Source organism: Hibiscus syriacus, unplaced genomic scaffold (assembly GCF_006381635.1).
Source record: "Hibiscus syriacus cultivar Baekdansim isolate YM2019G1 unplaced genomic scaffold, ASM638163v2 tig00111402_pilon, whole genome shotgun sequence".
Taxonomy (NCBI): domain Eukaryota; kingdom Viridiplantae; phylum Streptophyta; class Magnoliopsida; order Malvales; family Malvaceae; genus Hibiscus; species Hibiscus syriacus.
The window spans coordinates 749,149-776,232 of NW_024063082.1; the positions used below are offsets into that span (position 1 = coordinate 749,149).

A 27,084-nucleotide genomic window follows, 5' to 3' on the forward strand; every position below is an offset into this window, starting at 1 on the left:
TCATATCATTGACAAATTAGGGTTATAATAATGCCCTCGTTCAACCCAACACCAATATTCATTGTTTACAATGAAGAGTTTTAAAGTTTAATGCTAAAACTAATTTAAAATCTAAAATTTCATAACTAATTATATAGTTTATGATTAAAAAAATTAAGCTATCGCAAGTGTAAATATTATAATTTAAAGGTAACGGTACAATAAACATTTAAACTTTTGAAAAATAATTTATGTGACTCTTAAATTAAGAAAACAATTAATTTATTGATTTGAATATTGAAAACTGTCATTGATTATTACGTTGTTAATGTAATTTTAAAAAAAACTATTATTATTATTATTTTTCACATTTATTATAAATAAGGACTTTAAGGACTCATTTCGAAAAGAAAAAAAATAAGACCAGAGTGGAAATTGGTATAACTTAAGGACTAAAAGATGCATTAAACATAAAATGAAGAATGTTTTTCTTATTTAATCATGAAAATACATTTCGAAAATTAAAGAGGATAAAAATATCAAATTAAAAATACATAATAAAAGAACCATTTATACAATTTAAACTAAATTATTAGTTTTCATGATAAAACAAAATTTTCAACTAATTTATAAATAAATTGATATAAAAGAATATGTATTTAATATGTTATTGATAACAATGAACAAATCCATAAATAATTATAAAAGCGTGACAAATATATTTATTATATAAAGTTTACTTTATGAGATTTCACATCCAGCAAAGGACAGGGGATTGAAAAGTGAAATACATTAAAGATTAAGGGCATAATTGAAAATACATAATACTATATTTGAACTTGAATCTCGATGAACAGTACCTGTAATAGATATTTAGAACTTGCCCTCGCTCCCGGCCTCCCGCTCTCTCTCTCTCGCTGTGGCTATCGCCACCAGGCTTTGTTGGCGCTCAGTTCGTCGATTCAAAAATCTCCACGACGTCGCATTTGGGACAACAAGGAGCAGAAAGAAGATCAGGTTTTGCAGAGTGTGGTAGATCTTTCCTATTTCCAGCAATGGCGTCTGGTTCACCTCGATCACGCATCAATCAGGTTTCTCCTAAATCATGTCTTTTCTCAAAACCCTAATTTTTTTTCATTTTTTTCAATTGACACTCAAATATATCAAGATTTTGATTTAGAATGGGACTATACTCCAATTTCTTCTACTTCTTTTTGTGGGATAAAATTTTTTTTCGATTAATTCTCTTACTCACAAACTAGGAAGAAATTGGTTTATCACCTGGCGTTTTATTTTGGGAAACTTATACTCGCAAGAAAACCCCACCTGAGAAAAAATTGCGCGAAAAGTTTGTACTGATATTTGATTTTGGGTTGTTGGCTGTGCAGTTTTTTGCTTCGAAAAAGAGGAAGCCCCAGTCGCCTGGTTTGAAGATTGGGAGATTTGAAAAGAATGAAAAAACAACAATGGAAGGTTCTCCTAGTGCCAAAGGCACTTTGGACAATTATCTTGGAACTTCACAAGATAATGAAATTGTCTACCCTTCATGCACGACTAGTGGGAATGATCCTATTAAAACGAACTTGGCATCGGAGTTTGATATATTTTCCAAACATGAAAATGAGCACTCCTTGTTGGCAGAAACTAAATCACAAGAGTTTGAAGTGGCTCATAAGGGAATATCTCTGGGCTTGTCGGAGGCAGGAAATGTTGCCTTTCTAGGTCCAGCTGAGGGTGCTCTTCAACTCGGGGAAAATCCGGAATTAAAACAGTTTGCTTCCGACTTTTTGTCTTTGTACTGTAGGTAAGTAATATAGTTGTATCTTGTTTCTTTCCAAGAACTGTCATGGTGATTTTTAGCCTTTTTCTTCCTATTATTTAGATCGTGACTTTTTCATCAACTTCTAGAGAAAAAAAGAATCATATTGTTATTCTAATTGTCTTCTTATGCAGTGAAGTTCCAGCCAATGTTGATTCGCCATCAGAGACAAAGGTGAATGACCGAAAGAGACATGCTAGTCCGTCTATTATGAGTGAGGAGGATAAAATATTCAAGAAAAGGCATCTTATATCCCATCAGATGGAAACAGAGGATATTACTGTTTGCTCTAATAAGAAGAATCTTGAATATGAAACTGGAAAATTCTTTAGCAACCCTTCGCAAGAGGTAAGTAACCACTCTGCTCTAGTTTTGATGATTGAAATTCTCCTGACTTTTGTTTGACTAATTTTTTTTCATTAAGGTAATAACTAGCAGCAATCCCACTGAGCTTCAAGCAGGCTTAAGAAAGTGCACTACAGCAACCAAAGCTGTCCTAAATACAATGGACTGCTGTACACCTGGTTCATCAATTATTAAAGCATGTGCTCGTAGGACACCACAGTCAACTCGAGGAAGTTCTATGTTTTCACCCGGGGAAGCTTTCTGGAATGAAGCAGTTGAAATGGCTGATGGTTTGTTTTCTCAAAGTGATAAACCATCTGCTCAAGTCACTGAAGAAACTAATAGTCTGAAGGGCCAACATGAGGTAAAGAATACAGAAACCTTAGGAAATACAAATGTTGGTTACAAGTCAAAGGAAATTCCTGATGAATGTGAGAGCAGAGTCAAACTTCAGGGAATTAATGCTTCTTTGGAGTCAGCAATGAAGCAGAAGAAGGGGATGGATAAAGGAGTGTCCCCGCTGCCTGTCAAGCATCTTGACTTTTCATTTGAGGACAAAAACTTGGATGGAGGTATCCCTAATGTATTACAGAAGGACAGTGAAGTGGCCGAATGCAGTAATACTCTGATAGATCACGTTGAACTACAGAAAACTGAAGAGGTGCAAGGAGAAACGCAGGAAAGGGCGTCCCTTAATGTGGTACCCAAAGTGGAAGTTAATTTATCAAATCAAGATAATAATAGTATAACTTCCATGTCACCAGATAATGAAGCAAAGAAGTCAATTGGTGCTGATGAATACAATGAAACCAGTACTCCATTAAGTTCCGTGGCACGGAAAGACCTGCTAAGTATCAGCAGTTGGCTTCCTTTAGAGATATGCAAAATATATAAAAAGAAAGGAATTGGACAACTCTATCCATGGCAGGTATATATAAAGATTTATTGTATAATTCCATCCTTAGACATGCTACCAGGATAAGTGCACATGTTTTTATATGAGTCACTGTTTACTTTTGGTTTGAATTGTAATTATAGTTGCACTTTTCTGGATAATTATTCTTAAATGCATGCCAAGGTATCATTTATCAATATCCAATTATTCATTGTATAATTCCATCCCTAGACATGTTACCAGGATAAGTGCACATGTTTTTATGTGTCACTGTTTACTTTTGCTACTGCTCTCTGTTTTTATGTACTTTTTGTTTTTCTTAAACTGGAGCCCATCATTCGTATGTTTCTTACACTTGTTCTCTTTTTTTTTCAAATGGATTAAATTGATTGTACATTCAAACATTAATATATCATTTTGATTATTTGTATCTTGTGTTTAAGTATTTTATTTGCTTCACTGAAAGCAGGATAATAACCCTCTCCTTTCCAGGTTGACTGCCTTCAGGTAGATGGTGTACTTCAGAGAAGAAATCTTGTATATTGTGCGTCTACAAGGTACTTTATAGATATTTAGAACTCATCAGAAGTTTTTTTCATGGTCAATTTTTTAGGTGCTAATGCTTATTGTTCTCATTCTTCTCTTTGTACGACATTTTAGCACCAGTGCCTGTTTCTGCGATAGAATTGTTTTATGGGTTTTACTTGGCTCTTGATATGTCATGTTGCGTTATATATGCTAATCTTGTTCTCTCTGCCACAGTGCTGGTAAAAGCTTTGTTGCTGAGATTTTGATGTTGCGGCGGGTGATATTAACAGGAAAAGCAGCACTACTAGTGCTTCCTTATGTTTCAATCTGCGTAGAAAAGGTTGTTGGGCACCAGATATTACTTGTCCACCGATAGTAGCTGATACAAGTTTAAGCCTTCTTGGGCAATTTATCATACTTATTTGCTTAAACATTCTACAGGCGGAACATCTGGAGGTCCTTCTTGAACCACTTGGAAAACAAGTTCGTAGTTATTATGGAACTCAGGGTGGTGGAACACTTCCTAAAGATACTTCTGTAGCTGTTTGTACAATAGAGAAGGCGAACTCTTTAATTAACAGATTGCTGGAAGAGGGTCGTCTGTCAGAAATTGGAATTATTGTGATTGATGAACTGCACATGGTATTTTATGACTAATCTTTTCGTTGGCCTTATTATGGTGCACAATTTTTTATCATCTTTTTCTAATTTCCCTTATTCTCCTTCAGTCTCTTACACTTTGGATGGATTAATTTTGATAGTTTCCATGCCTACGGTTGATGACAGGTTGGTGATCAAAGTAGGGGTTATCTACTGGAGCTTCTATTGACAAAACTTCGTTATGCTGCTGGTGAAGGCACGTCGGAATCAAGTAGTGGAGAAAGTACAGGTTCCAGCAGTGGTAAGGCTGATCCAGCTCATGGTTTACAAATTGTAGGGATGAGTGCAACTATGCCAAATGTGGAAGCTGTTGCTGACTGGCTTCAAGTAAGTGATATATACAAAGTATCAGTATTTCATTATTTTGCCTTCTTTCTCACCTTTCAAATTTCAATTGTTCATTAATATCTTTGATCTCAATCTCATGAATGTTTTTCCTGCATGATATTGATGTCCATGTGGCGATTGTTTATAATGTTGTGAAGCTGTTGGCCAGTGGATGTTTTCAGACGTTACTTGGTTTTTAACATGTTGTTATGTTTATATTAAAATAATTTCCTTTCCATTGTATTTAACGTGGTTATTAGAATATTTTTTCCTATAGGTTTATTTAATGCATTGAGAGAATTGGTCATTATCTGGAATTAGATTGATAAGTAAAGCAATTTCCTTTTACAAAAACACACGCAGCCACTCGCGCTTTGAAACTAACTGATTTTAGACCATTGAACATGTGTGCTTCAAGATAAATTCATCATTTTTTTAATATTAGAAAAATATTTTTCTATATAAGGCCTTCTAGAAATATCTGCGGATTTTGTTTTAAATAATCTAGAATATAATATTATCTCGCCAATTTTTGTTAGTGAATAATAGAGTTTATGAAACAGTGCTTTAAAAGAATTCAACATCAGAAACACTTTCCCTTGAAGTTTCATAGATGAATTTTGTTGCCAGACAGCTCTTTTCCCATATTATTTATGCTTATGTGGTTACTGATTTATCATTTTTTGTCACCCCTATACATTTAGGCTGCACTGTACCAGACAGATTTTCGACCGGTTCCATTGGAGGAATTTATTAAAGTTGGCAACACCATTTATGACAAGAATTTGGACATTGTTAGAACAATTCCAAAGGCAGTTGATCTTGGTGGTAAGGATCCTGATCATATCGTCGAACTGTGCAATGAGGTTGGGACTCTTGGTATTTTTTGTACTTTATTTTTCCGGAAAGCTCTACCTTGGTACTATTTTGAGTGTTAATAACTTTTAAATTTATGCAATGTACTTCAGGTTGTTCAACAGGGCCATTCAGTGTTGATATTTTGTTCGAGTCGGAAAGGATGTGAATCAACTGCAAAGCATGTGTCAAAATTTCTTAAGAATTTCTCTGTCAATGCCCATGGTGATAACAGTGAGTTTGTTGACATTACTTCAGCAATAGATGCCTTGCGAAGGTGTCCTGCTGGTTTGGATCCAGTACTGGAAGAAACTCTTCCTTCTGGTGTTGCATATCACCATGCGGGACTCACGGTATTTCTCCCAACTCGTATCTTTGGTATTTTCTGTTCTAGTAGTAACTTGATTTTTGTTTCCTTTATTACCATTTAAAATTACAATAATGTAAGTCTTTTAGCTTCTTATTGATTGCCCAATCTTGTACGTTCTATTACATTTTTAACGGTCAAGATGAATTTTTATTTTTGTAAAGGTCGAGGAAAGAGAGGTTATTGAAACCTGCTATCGTAGAGGATTTGTCCGTGTCTTAACTGCCACATCTACCTTAGCTGCTGGTGTTAACTTACCCGCCCGCAGAGTAATTTTTCGACAACCCCGAATTGGACGTGATTTTATTGATGGGACTAGATACAAACAGATGGCAGGTCGGGCTGGTCGGACTGGTATTGATACAAAAGGAGAAAGTGTAGGTTCAATAATTTTATTGATATCTGTTTTTGTTTTGTCATTCAGTATATTCTGCATTTACAGTAGCTGCATTGGATTCAATTGCTATAACTGTTCGTTTTTGGTTCTTTTCATTGTATTTGACATAGCTTATTTTCCTTTTTTTGCTTTTCTTTAACTATTTTTTTCCTTTATGCCATTTTCACATGTAAACAGGTGCTTATTTGCAAGACAGAAGAGATCAAAAGAATTAAAGGACTTTTAAATGAAAGCTGCCCTCCCTTGCAGTCTTGTTTATCTGAAGATAAGAATGGAATGACGCATGCAATTCTAGAAGTTGTGGCTGGCGGAATGGTGCAAACTGCCAATGATATTAACCGCTATGTTAGGTGTACTCTTCTCAATTCTACAAAACCATTTCAAGATGTGGTGAAATCAGCTCAGGATTCTCTTCGGTGGCTGTGTCATAGAAAATTTCTTGAATGGAATGATGATACCAAGTTATATGGTACTACTCCCCTAGGACGTGCAGCTTTTGGCAGTTCCCTTTGCCCAGAGGAGTCACTGGTAAAGCTTATTTTGTTTATATTGTTTAATTTTAAAATAGGTTTTTCATGGTCCTGTAGTTAATCAGAAATTGTACTTGTGGTTCATACTCCTGGTGGTAGGTATAAAATTTGTTATGTTTAGATGAAGTATAATTATTTTACTTATCTCACAGATTGTGCTGGATGATCTTTCAAGAGCTAGAGAAGGCTTTGTGCTTGCATCTGATTTGCATTTAGTTTATTTAGTAACACCAATCAACGTTGAAGTTGAGCCAGATTGGGAGTTGTACTATGAACGCTTCATGGAATTGTCTGCTCTTGAACAGGTGCATTTGCTTCTTGTCTAAAATCTCGATTCTTTTGGGTGCATTGTTTGTAACAGTAAATTGTAGCCTTACTGTAGGCAATCACTATTTTTATTCTAATCCAGTACCCTGGTTTCCTGGTTTCTCTCTCCGTTTTGGTGATGATTTACAAGAACTGCTTGGACTCCTCTGCATCTATGTTGTTTATGTATTTTAGAGTTCTGATTTCTTGAGTCATGCTAAAGAGATATTTGATTTCTTGTAGTCTAATCATGACTAATGGAAAGCAAATGAGATAACTCCAACTTCTTTTTAGAAATGGGATACTTTCTAATTGATAGTTACTTGATATTTTAACAGATAGAAAGAGATGATTATAATGTTCGGCATCAAGACCATTGTTGTATTTGATTGTGACTATAGATGATATGAAAGTCAATTTGTCTTCTGTGCTTATTGAAAATGCAGTCTGTTGGTTATCGAGTTGGAGTAGCAGAACCATTTTTGATGCGCATGGCACATGGTGTTCCTATCCGCAAATCAAATGGATTAAGAGATTGCATGAAGATGTTACGTGGAAAGTTTGAAAATCAAGTTGGGACCAGCAACATTATGCTTTCAGATGAGCAAACTCTTCGAGTGTGCAAACGGTTTTATGTTGCCCTCATCTTGTCAAGATTAGTGCAGGTCTCTTTGCCTTTCTTTTTTCCATGTCAATTACACTATTATTTTTAGTGCCTAGTATATATTTCCTTATTACTGCTATTGAATATATGGGCCGGTACTCTATGGATATTATCATATTTCGTTAATTAGGGGCACAAATCTATGCATTCCATGAAATTATCGCCTTGCATCTTTGACTCACTGTCTAGTAGTTCCATTGATTGTTCCTTGTGCATAATTCTCTATTCATGCATATCATTCACGTTTTTCCCCCATTTAACATATTAGTTGTGCAAACTTTTTCTTTTATTTCCCGCTGTTTTATGTTCATGTTCTGTAACTTCTTCAATGAAGGAAGTTCCAGTAGGTGAGGTTTGTGAAGCTTTTCGAGTGGCAAAAGGCATGGTACAAGCCTTACAGGAGAATGCTGGCAGATTTGCATCGATGGTTTCTGTGTTCTGTGAGAGGCTAGGATGGCATGACCTAGAAGGCTTGGTAGCAAAGTTCCAAAATCGTGTTTCATTCGGAGTCAGAGCAGAGATTGTAGAGCTTACTACTATTCCATATGTTAAGGTAATCTTTTATATATTTTCTTGAGTTATATATTTGGGGTCTGTTTGTTTTACGTAAAACAATTTCAAAAAACATTTTCGTCACTTTCCAGTGTTTGGTTGGAGGAAAATAAATTGGTCAATGTAAAATATTTTCCTAGCCAACAGACTTTCCTTTGCATTTTCCGGAAAATGACTTACGGTCTTATTTTCCGTAATTCATTTTCCAAACTTTTCACTTCAAAGCATAAACACTCAAAATAATACTATTTTATGTATTTAATATTAATATGATATTTTAGTATCATTTTAATAAAAATATTAATTATCAACATATTTAAAATATTTTTAATAATATAATATAATAATATTATTATTACAATAATATACTCAATTATATTATAATAATATGTGATACTATTATATTCTTATTTTAATAATATATAATAAATTATTAATAAAAGTTATATTATTTATTAATTTCTTAAAAATAATATTATTAAATTATTAATAATGAATAATATTATTTGTATATATAATATTAATATAATAGTCTAATAACATTTCAATAAAAATCCTTAAAATATATTGATTAATAATTTTAAAAATATAATATTTTATTTTAATAGATATTTAATATAATTTCTAATATTTTTATTTTAATAAAATATACCAGTCTTAATATTTTTATCTATAAAATTATAAAAATAATATTTTTAATACTAATATTGGCATAAATAATATTAAATAAATTATTATAATATTTTTAAAATAATAATATTAATTTTTTATAATAAATAATATTATTTATTATATTTCATATTTGTAATAAATAATTTATAGAAAATTTTTCGACTAGTGAAAAAGGGTTTACATAACATCTTTCAAACACCGTAAAATATTTTTTCATAATATGTAATTCATTTTACGGAAAATATTTTCAGTGAAACAAGCAGACCCTTTTAGTTACTCGGTTCTCCATTTTAAACATATATGTGTGCCGGATGTTTGGGACTGGTACTGGCATAAATTCTATTCTTATAGACAATGATCCTTTATTTATAAGAGAAAAACTTATGAAATGCTGAATTAGCTTGTAATGCGAGTATACAAGAATGTCATCATGGTCATTCAATATTATTTATGTATGGTAAAGAATCTGATGATGTTAGTTTTATCTTTGTCTCATATTTGCAAGTTTATGTCTAATTCTAGGGATCGCGGGCAAGAGCACTTTATAAAGCTGGTTTGCGCACGCCTCTAGCAATTGCAGAGGCATCTATTCCTGAGATCGTGAAAGCTCTTTTTGAATCTTCCTCATGGATTGCACAAGGTAAAGTTTTTTCAAGGTTTTGATTATATCGTTCCCCTAATCATTGTTATTTATTTTTCATTGTTTGGATTCTGGCTTAGGTTTGCTTTCTTGAAGTAGTTACTTGATCATGATGAACAGCTGTTGTGATGCCTTTCTTTGTTTTGACTTCTCTCTTCTGTTTCTTTTTTACCATATTACAAATATGTTATGTATTCAGAAAGCTTAGCACAGCGACACATGCAATTTGGTGTGGCAAAGAAGATCAAGAACGGTGCACGCAAAATTGTTCTAGATAAAGCTGAAGAGGCCAGGGCTGCTGCCTTCTCAGCTTTCAAATCACTTGGCTATAGCGTTCCACAATTTTCTCGGCCTCTGATGTTGAATGGAAGTCCAGGAGGACAGGAAGCTGCAAGTACCAGTGTTGGGGATGATTCTCCTCACAGTTTTGTAGGGGTTGGGCAAATAGAAGATGCGTCAGCCATGCCACTGACAGAAACAGGCAAGAACTTGGAGAAAGTTTCTTCACCTAATGAAGGAATAGTGCTGACAAAATCCTCTGCTGATAACTTAGTGGTTTTTGAAGAAATAAACTTAGATACTGCCTTGCAAACCAACTTAGGTTTGGAAAATCCTGCAGCTGTAATTGGCGACGAGGTCAATGCTGCAGTTGAACAATGCAGAAGTACAAAGATGGAAACTGCTAGTGAATATCTGGATCATGGAATGCAGGATATGCTCAATGAAGATCTTTGTGTTGGCACTGCAGATGGTGCTTGTGGGAAAGGTCCTCTAAATGCAGTTAACGCTCCTGGTGGATTTGATTCTTTCCTGGAGCTGTGGGAGACTGCAGTGGAATTCTCTTTTGACATCCACTTCAACAGACGATCAGAAACAAATTCTGTTGCTCCCTTTGAGATTCATGGCATAGCAATCTGTTGGAAAAATTCTCATGTGTACTATGTAAATTTGCCCAAGGATTTACTATGGTCGGACAATAGAAAAAACAATTCCTTATCAACAAGTGCCTCTAGTGAGAAACATAACAACCTACCCTCTCAGCATCTGTCGGAGATGGCTAAACTGAGATGGAAGAGAATTGGCGATATAATGGGAAAACGTGGTGTCCGCAAAGTTACATGGAACTTGAAAGTGCAAATTCAAGTGCTTAAGAACCCCGCAATTTCTATTCAGAGATTTGCTTGCTTGCATCTAGGAGGGGAAGATATGGGACTAGAAATTATTGACAACTCATGGTTGTTATTACCACCAGTTCTTCTTAATGATGGAATTGATATGTGCATTGCAGCATGGATTCTTTGGCCCGATGAGGAGAGAAGCTCTAATCCCAACCTTGAGAAGGTATTCATTGTGCCTGTGACAGATTAACAATTCAGGGTTATAGATTTATATTGTTCTTAATGTTAGTTTTTAATTTCCATTTTAATTTGGGCTTAGCCAAACTTATAAGTAGATCTTGAAATTGTTAAGACGCTTCATATTGTTCGAGTAAGGTTTTATTATGTTATTGTGATCTATTAGGAAGTAAAGAGAAGGCTATCCAGTGAGGCCGCTGCAGCTGCTAATCAGAGTGGCAGGTGGAAGAATCAAATGCGAAGAGCTGCACATAATGGTTGCTGCCGTAGAGTTGCTCAAACACGTGCCCTGTGTTCTGCTCTTTGGAAACTACTCATCTCTGAAAAACTTATTGAAGCGTTTACATATATTGAAACGCCATTGGTAAACTCTGCTATACATTTTTCAATCTTTGAGAGAAATACTAGATCTAGGTGTGGTGTCAAATCTTTGGTGGTAAGTAACTGTAATAAAAATAGGGGGTGGGGAGCTCTCCCATCCCTGTCCCTGACCTGGATCCCAGATTAAATCCGTCTCTGGTTCCTTAGGCAAAGATGATTGGTTCCTTAAGGGTGGTGCATCAGCCACGTCCTGTTTCTAGTGCCTTCCGGTATGCTGCTTATAAGCAGTTAGTTTTGAATAATATTTTTTTCTTGCCTCTTCTAGTGATTCAAGTGTGATTCATGGTTGTTTCTCTTGAATGATAGAATTCATTTGTGACCATCTAGCATGCGGAAATTATAGTTTCTCATCTTTGAAACTATGGAACAAGATATTTTATTATAATTTTGCTATTTAACTAGTTATCTGCTTGAAGCAGCTCACAGTAATATATCAATTGTTATGTTTAATATTAGGTTAAGGTCCTTGCTGAGATGGAGCTTTGGGGAATAGGCATCAACATGGAGGGATGCCTCTGGGCACGAAACCTGTTGTGTAAAAAACTAAGATGTCTTGAGAAGGAAGCTTATAACTTGGCTGGCATGACATTTTCTTTGGGCACAGCTGCTGATATTGCGAATGTACTGTATGGGCATTTGAAGTTGCCTGTGCCAGAGGGGCGAAATAAAGGAAAGCAGCATCCGAGCACTGATAAACACTGTTTAGATCTACTGAGGTATTTTAAAAGATCTGGCCTTTTTTTTCTTCATGCAATTCATATATGCAGAACAGGTGCCCATTTAATAGTGTAGAACAGGGCTTCCAAAGGTGTCATAAGGATGATGCCTATTGTTTATGTATTAGAGAGCACCAAACATCCAAATATTCCTGGGATGCTGATTTTGTTATTATATGGATTTGTTTTGGTATTAGGGATGAACATCCTATTATTCCAGTCATTAAAGAGCATAGAACATTGGCAAAGCTCTTAAACTGTACATTGGGATCCATTTGTTCGCTAGCTAGGTTGTCTCGGAGTACAAACAAATACACACTACACGGTCACTGGCTCCAAACATCGACTGCAACAGGTCGGCTTTCAATGGAGGAACCTAATCTTCAGGTTCTTGTTGCATTCTCAACACTTGAGTTTCTTCTTGTTTTTCGTTTGTAAGATTAATTTTATCATTTGCGTTACGACCTATGTTGCTTAGCAGTTTGTTTGTGATATGTAGTGTGTTGAGCATATGGTTGAGTTCAGCCTTAGGAAAGATACAAATGGAAGTGATGCCAACAGTGATAACTATAAGATTAATGTCCGTGACTTCTTTGTTCCTACTCAGGTAAGGATTGTTTAGCTATTCTTATGTTTCTTTTAAAAAGTTAGTGATTTGTCTAAAAGTAGATCAGGTTGTCTTAATTGTCTATTATTTGTTGTACGTGTCCTAAAATAGATCATAGTGTCTTACATTGTGAGTCTAGGACTATGCTGGGGGATTTAGGATCTACTGATCTTCCTGTTGTTGTATCTGCAATTTTTTTATTGAAACAAGGGTGGGGAGATTTTTGTAGACTGGTAGGTGGTTCAAAAGTGGGTGTGAAATTTGTATCGTGGGCAGCTTTTGCAAAGCAGTAAGTGGTGAAACTAACCGGTTTTGCATTTTAGGCAATGATGGATTTTGGAGGTTGGAGCGGAGGGGACAAGGGCCTAGTCAATGTCTTTGTGGTTACACTTATTGGGATCCCCCCCCTTTTAATAGTCATTTATCAAAAGTTCATTATGTGGAAGTTGTATTCTTATCAATGTGAGTATTTCCCAACTTTTATTGCAGGATAACTGGTTACTATTGACAGCAGATTATTCTCAAATAGAGCTGAGGTTGATGGCCCATTTTTCAAAGGACTCTGCCTTAATTGAATTCCTCAGTAAGCCTCAAGGTGATGTCTTTACCATGATGTCAGCAATATGGACTGGGAGGGCAGAAGATTCTGTCAGCTCCAACGAGCGAGACCAAACTAAAAGGTTAATCTATGGCATTCTTTATGGAATGGGTGCTGACACTCTTGCTGAACAACTAAACTGCACCTCAGACGAAGCTAAAGAAAAAATCAAAAGCTTTAAAAGCTCTTTTCCAGGTGTTGCTTCCTGGCTTCATGAAGCCGTTTCTTCTTGTCGTCAAAAGGGGTAAGGAAGTTCTGAAATATATCTACATAATATCTAATACTCTTATCAAGGGACTCCACCAATGAATTTTTATTTGTTTCCCCATTTCTGTGTCTGCAATCCAGATATATAGAAACCCTCAAGGGAAGAAAGCGCTTCTTATCGAAGATAAAGATTGGAAACAGTGAAGAAAAATCAAAAGCTCAAAGGCAAGCTGTGAATTCTATTTGTCAGGTACAAATCAATTCCTTTTTTTTTCTTTTGCTAGTGAGGTTTCCATTGTGTATAGGTGGCATAATCATAGCTCCCCCACCCTTATCCCAACCCCACCGTTTTGTTTATAGTCTCTTATCTACAGGGATCTGCTGCTGACATAATCAAAATCGCAATGATAAAAATGTATTATGTAATCGTTGAAGGGGTTGACTGGCTAGACTCTGACTCTACAATTTCAACCAAGTTTCACATGCTTAAGGGCCGCTGCAGAATTCTTTTGCAGGTTTCTTTTAGACATTGCTGCTTTTCGTTTATCTTTTACCTTTGAGGAAAATAATCGATGAATTGATTAAATCTGGACATTTGCGGTCCTGTTTGCTTGTGATGCAGCTAAGTTTTTCTTCAAATTATATCTTAAAAATCACGTTCTATAATGTAGTTGATTAAGAATCTATGTTGACATTTTCTAGGTGCATGATGAATTAGTACTGGAAGTTGATCCTTCAGTGGTAGAGGAAGCTGCAGAGCTGCTGCGAGTGAGCATGGAAAATGCTGTCTCCCTTCTAGGCAAGTGTTTACATATTTCTTAACCATGATAAGCTAAGGACACATTTTCATTTTACTTTTATTTTCATTTCTTTCTTTCCAGTTCCTTTGCGTGTCAAATTGAACGTTGGGAAGACATGGGGCTCTTTGAAGCCTTTAAAAACTGATCAATGAACGGAGGAAGCTGCATGAAAACTTTAGATCAGTAGGAGCTTTCCCGGTTTTGACTTAGGATTGTAGTTACAGAAAATACGGACGGGAGTGAAGAGTATGTATGTGTTATGTTCTGCAAAAATTTTAACTTGCAGGATATCTTCTGATTCTAATGTCTGATTACTGGTTAAAGAACATATCTCGTGAAAGGGTGATAACTTGGAAATTGGGTTCCGTGATGACGGATTATGCATCTCTATGGCAGATTGCTGCTACTTCAGCTTTTGTCCCATCAGCCAGCATCCTCCAAAAGTCCATGTTGTTTCTGATGTGTGGTAATGGAAGACAGCAGACAACATTATTCTGTTTATGGCACACACTACGGGTTTCTAATTTACCATCTTTTTGCACTGGCATCTGCCATTGTGTTCTTTTGCATGAGCATACTTCCCAAGCTGAGAAGTACCTAAGTCAATCACTGCTCACTTGTTGAGAACTTCAGGTAAGTTTTCAGATGAAAATTTTACTTTTTGGGCAATGTGGCAAGGTACAAAAGTTGATGTCTGTGTTTTCAGTGAAACGCAGGGTCATTGTTGCTCCTTGATGAATATCATTTTCCAGAAAGACGAGCTAACTTTGGATCATCTCAGTGGCTGCATAATTGCGAAGTAACGGTTCTACTTCACCTTTGCCACCGTGAGCATTCCCGGTGTCAACTCCTTTACCTCCGACGATAACGTCAGTGCCACCCCCAGCTTTCATTTCCCTGTTTTAACTTGCACTCCTTCCATTTTCGTCGTTCACTGGGCTCCCTTTTCCTGTGTCGACGGTTACTGCTTCACCTTCAAAACTAACGGAACTACTCCTATTCTCCGATTCCGTCAATATACCGACGTGCTAGAAAGCTTTGATACATGACAATTAACGAATCAGTTCCAACACCTTTTCCGTGATAAGGTATATGTATGCTGAACTTATTCTATTTTTTTTATAATGTAGAATATATAAAATATAAAATTCCAAGTTAAGCACTTTGAAAAAATCAATAAAAAAAACTGGGAAAAAAAAGCAATGGAAATCAATTTAATTCAATTTCGTTCCGTTTGACATCAAAAATAAAATCGGATAAACTACCTCCAAGGACTTTAAACTATTGACTCATATTTATCACTAAATAAAAAAAAAGTGTTAATTAAGCACTAAATTGTTAATTTTGTTCTATATTATTAAATTAATAGAACGTGTAAATAATGAGAATTTAATATATTGTTATATAGATTTACTTAACTGTCACGTTAATATTTTTATTAACAATTAACGGTCAATGAGTTGATTGAAACTAAATGAAAAATTTAGTAAACTCATTAAAAAATTAATTTAGTGATCAAAATAAAATTGAGTAAATAGTTTATTGTCCTTGGGGTAGTGTACACTATTTACCTTTTAAAGATGGCAATGTATTGATGATAGCAAAATCAAGGTTCAAGGTATACGGATTGGACGTTAAAGAGGGAGTAAGTAGCAGTGCACATGTAATGTAATGAGCCTTCACTTCTCTTGCAGTTCTTTCCTCTCGGACAAAATCCAGGTTACAAAGATTGCTGCTACATGTGCCATAATTATAAAAGATGTCTAATCTAAATTGTGAGTTTTCTGATTTTTCATAAAATTTTAGATTTTTTAATACATTATTAACTATTGATATTATTAAATATTTGATAAATGTAAATATTATCTAAAAATATTATTATTTTTTATTAGTCTAAGGTGAATAAAAGATTAATCAAGAAATTTTTTAAATTTAATTTTATAATAAGTGATAAAAATAGGTTTTTATTTACTTAGTTTTTACATCTTTCATAGAAAAAAAATTATAGAATAGTTTTTTGCTTTAGATTTTTAATGCTTTTTTATATAAAATAGAGAGAAAGAGATTATTCAGATCAAATTTAACAGTAAATGTTAATTAGGACTTTATTCTATTGTTTTTATAGCATGACTTGAATAACTTTAGTTTTTCTTTTTAAACATAGTATATATACTATTTATATTATAAAGATAGGGTTAAATATACAAAAGATGTCATCGTATAACCATTTTTTCAGTTTAGTGTTGACGTTTATTTCATTTTAATTTGGTGCCTAACATTTTATTTCGTTACTCAAAATGGGTCAAGCCGTGACAGACAGTTAGTTTTCTCCGTTAAATGACACGTGTTACGATCTCGTAATTTTAAAATTTATTTTTCAAAAAATATTAAAAAGATTATTATATTTATAAAACAAAAACCTTATTTCTTTTAAATTACAAAAAAGCCTCAAAATCCTAACATTAACCCCCGCCGCCCTTCTTTATGGTTACGACTACCGCCGTCGACGTAGTCTTTGTCATCATCCCAGTTATAAGTCGTCGTAGTTGCCTTCGATTGGCCGTCGAAATCGCTTGGGATTGTGATTTTCATCCTAGGGTTCGCGAGGTATAAAACGTCGATTTGTCGTCGATCGACCATTGATCAGTCACGAATTCATAGAGGTTTTGGTCGTCGGGGGAGGTGAGGTTGGGTGGAGCTTCGTCGATGGCAAAGGGAGACAGTCGACGTGTGTTTAGGGGTTGACATGAAGGTTTTCAAAGTTTTGGTGTTATTTCGAAATTTATGTGTTTTCTTTTTTAAAATATATATAATTTTATTTTTTTAATTTTATATAAAAAATTTAAAATTATCATAGTGTGATATGCGTCACTTAATAGAGAAAACTAACGGTCCGTCACAACTTGACCTATTTTAAGTAACACAATGAAACGTTAGGCACCAAACTGTAATGAAATAAACGTTAGACACTAAACTAGAGAAATAGACATAGGTTGGGCATCTTTTGTATATTTAAGCCAAAAAGATACTAGAATTTCTCAAACATGACATAATTGGAGGGAAAAAAAACTTTATTTGACTAGAAAATCAATGATCAAACTCCACTTACCAAAACAAAGGTTGAGGCTAAGCTATGCCAAAACAGCGAGAAGCAACTTAAAAACTGGTGTGCCCGTGGCGATTGCCATATAGGGCCGCCATGGTTGCCGTGTGCTGTTATCACCTCCTAACACATATATTTGAAACACCTTAATCTTTTCCATATCCATTATTAAGGGAGGAAACAGAACAAAAAACAAAAATCTTTGTCGTGTCTGAAACTCTGAATCTTTCAGAACAGCAGCAAGGGAGTGTTTATTCCTCTGTAAAACGTTGAGCAAAGCTCAGGGATGATGCTGGTTCCATATCCTTATGGACTTCTGAAGTAGAAAATCGAAGACCCATTTTCGTTTTGAAGGTAACTCCATTGTTCGTTTCATTAAACTTATTTCAAACCATTGATATAGTTGCTTTGGCAGTTCATTGTAGATCAACAAGTTTACTTTTGGCATTGTTATGGCCTCGTGGGAAAGGTTGCTCCATGTTTAAAAGGTGTATTGGGGGGGGGGGGGGAACTTAAGTCTTTGATAGAATTTGGTTTCTATTTTGTGGCGATCCTTTATTGATTTAAGAAGTGAATCGGATTAGTGTCGATGGCATCCATTAGGACACTGTCTCCTGTGCCTCGGCCAGGGACTTTGAATAATGGGGAGGCTGAAAGTTATGTTCCTTCTCTTTTATCCAAGTCCTCATACAATGAGAACTATCCACCAACTGCTGGATTGCTAAGATCACAACTTAGAAACAATATGGTTATCTTTACATCAAACTTCTAATACAATTTGGTCAAAAGGGTTGTGGAAGTCTGAGGAAATGAGTGATCAATCAGTACAACTATGGCTAATGCTAATATCCGGTAGAACATGAAATTCAACAAACCAGGGATTCCTGAACGTGCTATAAAGTCACCCAGCTTTAGATGAATCAGTTGACTGCTGTTGCAAGTTCTTCCTGAGAAAATCAGACAATTTGGTGCTTGCAGCACGCCCTCGTTCTAGGCAGTAAAAATAATCATCCACTGGAAGAAGGATTCGAATAAAGAATATATTAGAATCAAATATGGCATCACAGATTATTTAAGCCCAACTAATACTTCAAGAGGCCAAAAATAAGCATCATAGTTGTTACAACACCCAAATTCGATGCAAGAAGGACTTCAAAGGCAAGCAGCTTCATTTCATTGAAGCTGGTATTATCAATTCCCAAGTTCTTGAGAATGAAAGCCAATGAAAGTGATGCATTCAGTTTAATTGATAGCAGCCTTAAATCTCCAAAAACATGAAAATCTTTGCAATTAAATGTGACTCTGCAACCACAAAGTAAACTTAAAATAAAAAGGAAAGACCAATAGACAGCAATGAATACCTGACATTATACCGTGAGTAACAGAGGTAATAATCCCATTTTGAATAGGTTCACCTTGCCCACTTGGTGATCCTTCAGGAAGGACTGAATGGACCGAGTTTGGGAAGACTAAATATGCAAATGCCTTCATTTTCTGTTATTATGAAAGACATCAATGTCAGCAAATAGGATCTAAACAAAATTTACAAGAAACCAAGGTAACTCAATTCATTCCTATATAAAGCAGCACTGACTTGTACGCAACTGCTGTCAAAGTATAGTTTAAAGTGGAGACTATTCAAACATATTTGGATATTAATCCAGGGGAAATTTTATACTCTTTACACCCCCTTTAGGCTAGAAGTGTCACACATGAGTTACATTCTAGTTAGAGAAGAAATTTATAATTAATTAGCAAAGGAATTCTATGATAACCTGCTCTTCTAGCTTGGTTGGATCCAATACAACAAGTCCACTCCTTGCCACACAACAACATATTGAGACTGCAAAATCCAACATAAGATCAGCAAGAAGTTAAGAACTGATTATTGATGAAACATGATCTGGCCACATGTCTGCATTGCTTACCAGCAAGATGCCTCGTAGGAATCCCTGCATCTACAAGAGCCATACATGCAGCATTAATGGCACTTGGGAGAAGCTATATGAGATAATATCAAGGATTACCATGATATCATTGAGAAGCTGTATAATATATCTACAAACTATGGAAACTGTTTTGGGGGGCCTTGGGTGTGGATCTTGGACAAACAATCACTGAATCATAATTTTAAGAAAAAGTTACTCAATCTCTAGCAATGAACACTCTATGCAGCAACATCATTGTGTCTCAGATTATAGTTTTCCCAATGTAGATTCAGATTACGTATCTCTAATGATATTAAACTATAAACACTAGAAGCCTAATCTTTGGAAAACCGAAACTCATGGCACAAAGAAATGAAACTGTAAAACAATCCTAAAAGAAATGCATAAAGGATACAGCACCATCATCGTTGGCAACCTGCAATACAAAACATAAAAACTTGATCTATGAACAACTCGGTCATAAACGAGAGATATTTTTCCACAAATAGCTAACAAATAACCTACCTGTATTATAACTGATGTTGTAGTATTTGGATTAACAGTCAAAATACAAATACTCTGCAGGGTTCTCTTCAATATCATTTCATATTCCTTTTCTAGTTTCCCTAAACACCAATGTACATATTTCAGAAATTTCCCAGTTTACCAAACTTCAAACGCAAGAATAATTAAAGGGGTGTTAAGAAATCACCTATTTGTCCGGTTTTAGGCTTCCAAATGACTTCAATGCAAGCTTTCTCGGGGTTTTCATTCTTTTTAGTTCCAGCTTTCGGCCCATAAACAGCAGCGAGTACTTTCGTATCTCCTAAATTAAAAAAATGAATAAATAAGTAGATTTATAATCAACATACCGCGATTCCTCAACAGTTTCTCTTCCCCCCTTCCCCCCTAAATTAAGTACCTTGAGACCAACTGGCAGAGCCATGAGCACGATGGAGATTGTTGCGAGAGCATGCGAGAGGTCTCAACTGGTTCTGCGAGCGTCCGTCTTCTCTATCGACCTCCATTGCTCTCCCTCACGCTCAATAAGCAAAGCTCGTTTATCTCGAAATTTCCTTTAATTAATTGGGTCCAACTGCGAGTAGGGGTGGAAATAGGCCAGGCGAGGCTTTAAAAGGCCTGAATGTGGCCTGGTTGAATATTTTATGCAAGTCTGGTTTGTAGCTTATCATATGTTTTTATTTTTATTTTGCTTAGTATGACTTTTTTTTAAAAGTTTAACCTGGTCTGATAACCTTTTTAAAAGTATGTTTTACATTAAACTTTTAATATTTTTTTGATAGTTGTTTTTACAAAAAAACGCACCTCCTATAATAGGTTAAACAAGCCATTAATATATAATTTGGTTTAATTTTTAATCTAACATTAATTTAGTTGGACACATATATATATTGGTACCCAAAAAAATAATACAAGTATTGTAAATACCAGTTTTTATCCCCCATACCTATCTGTATAGTACCCAAGGTCAGCACCATACCTTACTGTTCCCGACTCCTGCACTAACACACCATCAAATGCTACTGTCGCCCATACTGTGTCCATGTTCCACTTTTGTTGTTATTTCTCTTTGTTTGTAATGGATATATAACTAAAAAAACAAATGAAGCAATGGTGGGAGGGCCTGCTCGTGAGAGATAATTGGAGGGGGAGAGATTGAAGAGAGAAAGAAACTCGGGAGAGAGGGGTAGTTTAGTTTTATGGTTATATATTAGATTTAGGGTTAATTACTTTATAGACCCTATAGTTTAGCTAAATATTTCCAGTTTAGTCAATAGTTTTAGAGTAAAGTCCTTATTAAGTCACTCTAACTTAGGTGCATTTTACAAAGTAGACACTGTTATGACCATGGTTATCAAAACCGGATCGGCCGGTTCAACCGGTTGAACCGTGAATCGGTGGCATGTTCGGTCCGGTTACTTCACAAAACTGGACTAGCAATGAACCGGCTGAAAACCGGGGTGAACCGGTTGAAAACCGACAAATTCGGTTTGAACCGCCGGTTCATTTTTTTTCTTTTAAAAAAAATTAAACCAAACGACGTCATTTGTTCAACGAGACAAGTCAAATTCGAGTATTGCTGAGCTCGACTCAAACTCTAAAACTTTAAAAGTAAGCTCAACTCGACTCAAAAACTCACGAGCTAAAAATTATCAAGTTCAACTCGAACTCGAAATATAATATTAAAACTTGAACTCAAAAAGGCTCGAACTCAAAAAAAAATTAGAAGTTCGATTGAAGCCTAAAATTTGAGCTCAATTGAAGCGAAAGAATAGTTCGCTATGTGCTCACCAAAAGGCTCCATGATTTTAAATGTCAAATTACCTCTATTATTTATAGAAGTAAGTTGGAATGTTCTTCTATGTTTCTTAGCCATGTGAGATTGTTTTGTTCTCATATTTTTTCTCTTTAAACTTTTGGATGCTATTCTATGTTTCTTAGCCATGTGAGATTGTTTTTTTTAAAAAAAATTAAACCAAATGACATCATTTGTTATGATTTTTTTAAGCCCCAATTTTATTTTTTTGATTATAGTTATATAATTATATTTATTATTTAATATGTTTTACCTTAAATATTATGTTGTAGTTGATTTGAATTATTTTGTTTCACTTGATTTTATGGTTTTTAATTTATATATGTTATGACTTGTGATATTTTTATACCTTTTAATATTGTAAACTTAAAAAAAATGTTACATATATATTAATATTGCTTTGAATATTATGTAAAATAAAAAAAAATTATATAAATTCTGGTTCAACCGCGGTTGAACCCGGTTGAACCAGTGAACCAGTACCTTCACCGGTTCAATGTCCGGTCCGGTTTTAAAAACATTGGTTGTGACAAGTATATATATACATATATATAGGCCGGCCTATCAAGCTTATAAGGCTCTTTAATAAGCCTAAGTCTGGTCTATTTAATTTAATAGGCTTTTAAAAAAGCCTGAACCTAACCTTTTTATTAAATAGGCCAGGCCAGGCTAGACTTTATGTAGGCCAGGTCGTAGGCCCCTGTAGGCCGGCCTGGCCTATTCCCACCCTAATTGCGAGAGAAAATTTGTTATTTGTGGAAAAGGATTTAGAGTTAGGGTTTAAAAATATAGCTTTTTATTAGGATTTATTATAAAAAAATGAATGTACAAATTATTTAGTTTCTTTTTTTGTTGTTTAAATTTTTCTGTTAATTAAAGAATTGCGTAACAATTTTAAGTTTTATTTTAAAATATATATGTATAACAAATTCATGTAAAGTGATTTTCAAACGCACAAACTAACTTACTTTAGTAGTTAAATTTTTTTTGTTGTTTCTAAATATTACGGGTTTTAGTATCAACAACTACAAGAATAATTAAGCAAATGGTTAAAAATACTTAAAATAAATATTATTTTAGAATCAAATTTAAATTAATCAAAAAAAAAAGATTTTCGATCATTTTCATTTTTTTATCCTTTCAATTTTTCAATAGAAACAAATAGAAAGAAAATAAAATTATAATTTTTTTTTCATTTTTGAGAAATAGGAAAATCTTAAATTACAAATACTTCAATTTTTTAAAAATTTATATATTTTTGGTACATCAAGGTTGATTTATATTTCTTATTGTTTTATGAAAATTAATAATCATAAATGTTAGACACTTATATTTGTGAAAAATAATATATTTATAAGTTAAATACTTCGATTTCGTTTGTAATAACAATACAAATAAAAAAACTGTATGACTTAAAAACTCATCAATAAAAAATAATCTAGAGATGAGAATAAAAATATTGAACATCGACTTTGATTAAAAAAATAGCTAAAAAACAATATAGTTTGAATATTTATTTTAAGACAAACTACATCAGTTATCATGGTATATCGTTTTTACCATTAAATTTTCAATTACTCCAATTATAACATTAAACTTTGGTTTTGACTTCGATTATACCATTAGACTATTAAAATTCAAATGGAATGGTGATATAAACAAAATTATGTCATTTTGGTGTGACTATTGATGATCAAAATGATGTCATTTTATATACTAAACTTTAAAAGTGTACCGATTTTACCACTAAACTCTTAAACAAATCACTTTTTGGCATCACATTTTTTTCAATCGTCATTAACATACAATTATCAATCATCTTTTCTAACAAAATTAATATCAAAACGTTTATGTTTTACTTTTCCTTTTTCTTATAATATAATCACCCCTTTCACTTATAGCATCACTTTGTTATTGTAAATTAAAATATTTTTAAACTTCATAAATAAATTTGTAACTTTTATAATGTTTAATATAATTATTATTTTATTGTTTCAATTAACATTTTTTTCAGAACGGAGATGACAATAAAAAAGAATTAACATATTGTTTAAACACATACATTCATATCGTACCAACCAACTGAGAAAATTAAGACTTAAGGTAAGACAACCAAAAAGTATGTAAGTGGTTATATAATTAAAAAGTATTTGGCTTAACAGTATATGAGATCCTTAAACTTTTCTAAAAGAATTAATATGACTTTTGAGTTTATGTTATATTTAATGTGATTTTTAAATTGAGAGGAAAAAAATCAATATGACCCATTTGACCAACTGAATCGGGTGCTGACGTGATAGTCTATGATAAATAATGACGTGATAAAGAAACTTAATTGATTCTTTTTTATCGAGTTTGAAAATGTAATGATTTTAAAAAAATGACGGTTGATTATTTTTTAAAAAAAATATTTTAATATTTTAAATATTAATTTTTTAAAAAAATAACAAAACATGTCACACATATTTGAATTCAAATTTTGATTAATACTTTTTATTTTCAATCATATCTAATGGTATATAAATAAATTAATAAAACATGAAACATGTTACATATGAACCTTTTTGTTAATAGCTTAGGTTAATTAGAATGTAATATCTATTTAATTTTTTTAATTATTGGCAATACATAAATATCTTACCAACGCAATCATTTAAATCTAATTTTTTTTAAATATATTATCTTTAATTATCAAAATTACTTAATAAATTCGTCACATGTACATTTTCTGGACAATATTCGTCCATACAAAATGTTATAATTATAAGGTGAAGCCCAGTCATGCGTAATGTAAGAACAAAAATACGAGGAAATCAAAATAAAAAACCAAAAATCCAATCAAAATAATATTTGGTGCTTTTTAATAGTAATAATCATTGATGCATAATTGAGAAGTCGGCATCATTGTTGGCAGACGAAGACTGGGGAACATTCGCCGCCTATAATCCTTCACATTTCGTTTCCGGGTCGTGAATTACACACCCTCTAAGTCTAACATAACGGTAACCGTCCATGCCTACCTTGCCTCTTAACAAATATTTTGTTCATCTTATTATTAATTGGATTGGAAAATTCTACAGCGCAACTAACACTACCTTAGAAAAAGATGTTGAGACAGATGTCAGTACTCCTATTCAGTCTTCCAATTCCAGCATATCTTCAGTGGGGCAACATGTGACACCAAGTTGAGACAAGAATGAGAAATCCAAAGAGATGCAGAACAATTTCACCAAATCTGGTGATGATTCTTCTGTCCCCAAAGCTCCCATGACGAAGAAAAAGCCTGAGATGCCACCAGCACTAACTACAATAGCTGATATGAACAATTTGTTTCATATGAATCCATGGTATGCTCATTCATTCAGATTTCCATTATTACAAAGGGACAATTAAGTTCTATATTTCACTGTTTTTTTTTTAATCTCCGTTTGTTTGTAGACACCAAGATGGTCTTCAAGAGCTGATAAAGTTCTACTAGAAGCAAGATTGCAGATCGAGAATGAACCCATTATAACAATGATCCCCAATTTTAGAACCTCTTTATCTGAATGTTTCTATGTTCAAAAGGTAGATTACGACTCCCATTTTTCTCTTTCATATTTTAGCACTGCACTAAATGTATTACTAGAAAAAACAGATTGCTGGTTGAGTTGAGACTGGTAAGTATGCGGTGAACAAAACCAGTTACTAGTATGCAAGTGCATATGGTATAAACAATTTACATTATCATTTTCAGGAGCTATGAATTGATGGAAAGCACAGTTAAAGTATATGTCTACAAGGAGGGAAAAAAACTCATATTTCATATGCCGGTTCTCGGGAATATTTATGGCTCTGAAGGATGGTTCATGAAGCAACTGAAAACTAATAAAAAATTTGACACTGAAAACCCAGGAGAAGCCCACCTGTTTTACTTGCCTTTTAGTTCTAGAATGTTAAAGAAAACCTTATACAATTATCACCGTCTTAAGAACCTTAAAAAGAATTTGAAGAACTATGTGGGCACGATTGCAGCAAAATTTGTCACCAAAAACCCAAGAGATGCCGACTTCCCTTCTAGTTCTAGAATGTTAAACAAAACCTTAGACGATTATGAGCCTGAAAGTCCTAAGAACCTTATACAGTATTTGAAGAACTACGTGGACAAGATTGCAGCAAAATACCCTTTCTGGAATAGAACTGAAGGAGCTGATCGTTTTATGGTTGCTTGCCATGACTGGGTAATGCTTTTCATGCTTTTTTGGTTTTGGCCATTACATTTTTCAGAGTGTTTGGAAAAATGGTCCAACTAATATACATATCACTAGTATTTGAAATATCTTAATATACATGGAGTTTGAAACCTATATTATTTGGAGTTGGCTGTGAGCGTTAGACATGAGTATGTGTTCTTCCCCCCCCCCCCCACCCAAGATTTCTATATATTTGGAGAATCGTTGGAATATCATATCTCCATAGTCATGGCAGGATATATTGGAGACACGGATGTTACAAACAAGTTCTTCTAATGAACTCGACTTCTGTATAGACACACAGGCCTGTGTATCCGTTTGTTTGTAAGCCTGCATGTCAATGGCTGCATGGTTTGACATTTTTCATACATTGATGCAATGATTCTCAGTTCTATTTTTTTTTTACTGGAACTATCTTCTAATGAACTCTCAGGCACCATCTGAAACAAGGGAACCCATGGCCAATTGCATAAGATCCCTCTGCAATGCCGATGTTAAAGAAGGTTATATTTTTGGCAAGGATGTCTCTCTTCCCGAGACTTATGTCCGGAATCCGCAGAAACCTCTTGAAGACCTCGGTGGCAACCCTCCATCTAAGAGACCAATCCTGGCTTTCTTTGCAGAAAATATGCATGGTTATCTAAAGCCAATTCTGTTAGAACAGTGGGGAAACAAAGATCCCAACATGAAAACTTTGGCAAAATGCCTAATGTTAAGGGGAAAATGAACTACGTTCAGCACCTGAAGAGATGCAAGTACTGCCTTTGCCTAAGAGGATACGAAGTTAATAGTCCAAGGGTGGTGGAGGCCATTTTCTATGAATGTGTTCCGGTGATCATATCCGACAACTTCGTGCCTCCGTTTTTCGAGGTTTTGAACTGGGAATCATTTGCCGTATTCATTTTAGAAAAGGATATTCCGAACATGAAGAAGATCCTCTTATCGATCCCTGAAGAACAGTATCTGCAGATGCAGATGAGTGTAAAAAAGGTATAGAAACATTTTCTTTGGCATCGCAAAGCCTGAGAAGTACGACATATTTAATATAATTCTTCACTCAGTTTGGTACAATAGAGTTTTCCAAATGAAACCGAGGTAAGCTTCTAAGATATTAGAACAGCAAATAATGTCGAACTGAGTTAGGACTCGTTCGATTTATATTTTTTACTATTAATAATTAGCCATTGTTCAAAATTATAGTTTGAGGATAAAAATGAAATGTTCAAAAGTTTAAGGACTAATCTAAAATGTTCAAAAGTTTGAGGACTAATCTAAAATGTTCA

General features: G+C 34.2%; 2 protein-coding genes and 1 pseudogene across 3 annotated transcripts; 2 read left to right on the forward strand and 1 right to left on the reverse strand.

The window, feature by feature from the left end:
- The first annotated feature begins 803 nt into the window (after positions 1 to 803).
- LOC120161631 (helicase and polymerase-containing protein TEBICHI) lies at positions 804 to 15,281 on the forward strand. 2 transcript variants are annotated; one of them, XM_039171849.1, is made up of 27 exons: positions 806 to 1,070; positions 1,368 to 1,783; positions 1,933 to 2,146; positions 2,223 to 3,071; positions 3,531 to 3,595; positions 3,801 to 3,906; positions 4,008 to 4,208; positions 4,353 to 4,553; positions 5,258 to 5,419; positions 5,522 to 5,761; positions 5,940 to 6,152; positions 6,350 to 6,700; positions 6,855 to 7,007; positions 7,455 to 7,673; positions 8,007 to 8,225; positions 9,419 to 9,536; positions 9,736 to 10,877; positions 11,058 to 11,255; positions 11,729 to 11,988; positions 12,186 to 12,375; positions 12,488 to 12,595; positions 13,085 to 13,437; positions 13,542 to 13,650; positions 13,775 to 13,915; positions 14,103 to 14,199; positions 14,282 to 14,833; positions 14,907 to 15,281. In XM_039171849.1, exons 1-26 carry the CDS (start codon positions 1,035 to 1,037, stop codon positions 14,350 to 14,352), a joined length of 6,432 nt encoding a protein of 2,143 aa, XP_039027780.1. In that variant the 5' UTR covers positions 806 to 1,034; the 3' UTR covers positions 14,353 to 14,833; positions 14,907 to 15,281. The 2 variants fall into 2 exon arrangements, with proteins under 2 accessions (XP_039027781.1, XP_039027780.1); XM_039171850.1 differs by lacking the exons at positions 12,186 to 12,375; positions 13,542 to 13,650; positions 13,775 to 13,915; ... (1 more) ...; positions 14,282 to 14,833; positions 14,907 to 15,281 and having other exon boundaries at positions 804 to 1,070; positions 13,085 to 13,253.
- LOC120161632 lies at positions 12,279 to 26,900 on the forward strand (annotated as a pseudogene).
- LOC120161634 (exosome complex exonuclease RRP46 homolog) lies at positions 18,030 to 22,371 on the reverse strand. Its single transcript, XM_039171851.1, has 9 exons — positions 22,309 to 22,371; positions 20,154 to 20,334; positions 19,944 to 20,057; positions 19,757 to 19,857; positions 19,647 to 19,667; positions 19,232 to 19,304; positions 19,079 to 19,146; positions 18,665 to 18,797; positions 18,030 to 18,317 (listed from the first exon to the last, which is right to left on the reverse strand). Exons 2-9 carry the CDS (start codon positions 20,257 to 20,259, stop codon positions 18,205 to 18,207), a joined length of 729 nt encoding a protein of 242 aa, XP_039027782.1. The 5' UTR covers positions 20,260 to 20,334; positions 22,309 to 22,371; the 3' UTR covers positions 18,030 to 18,204.
- Positions 26,901 to 27,084: the final 184 nt, after the last annotated feature.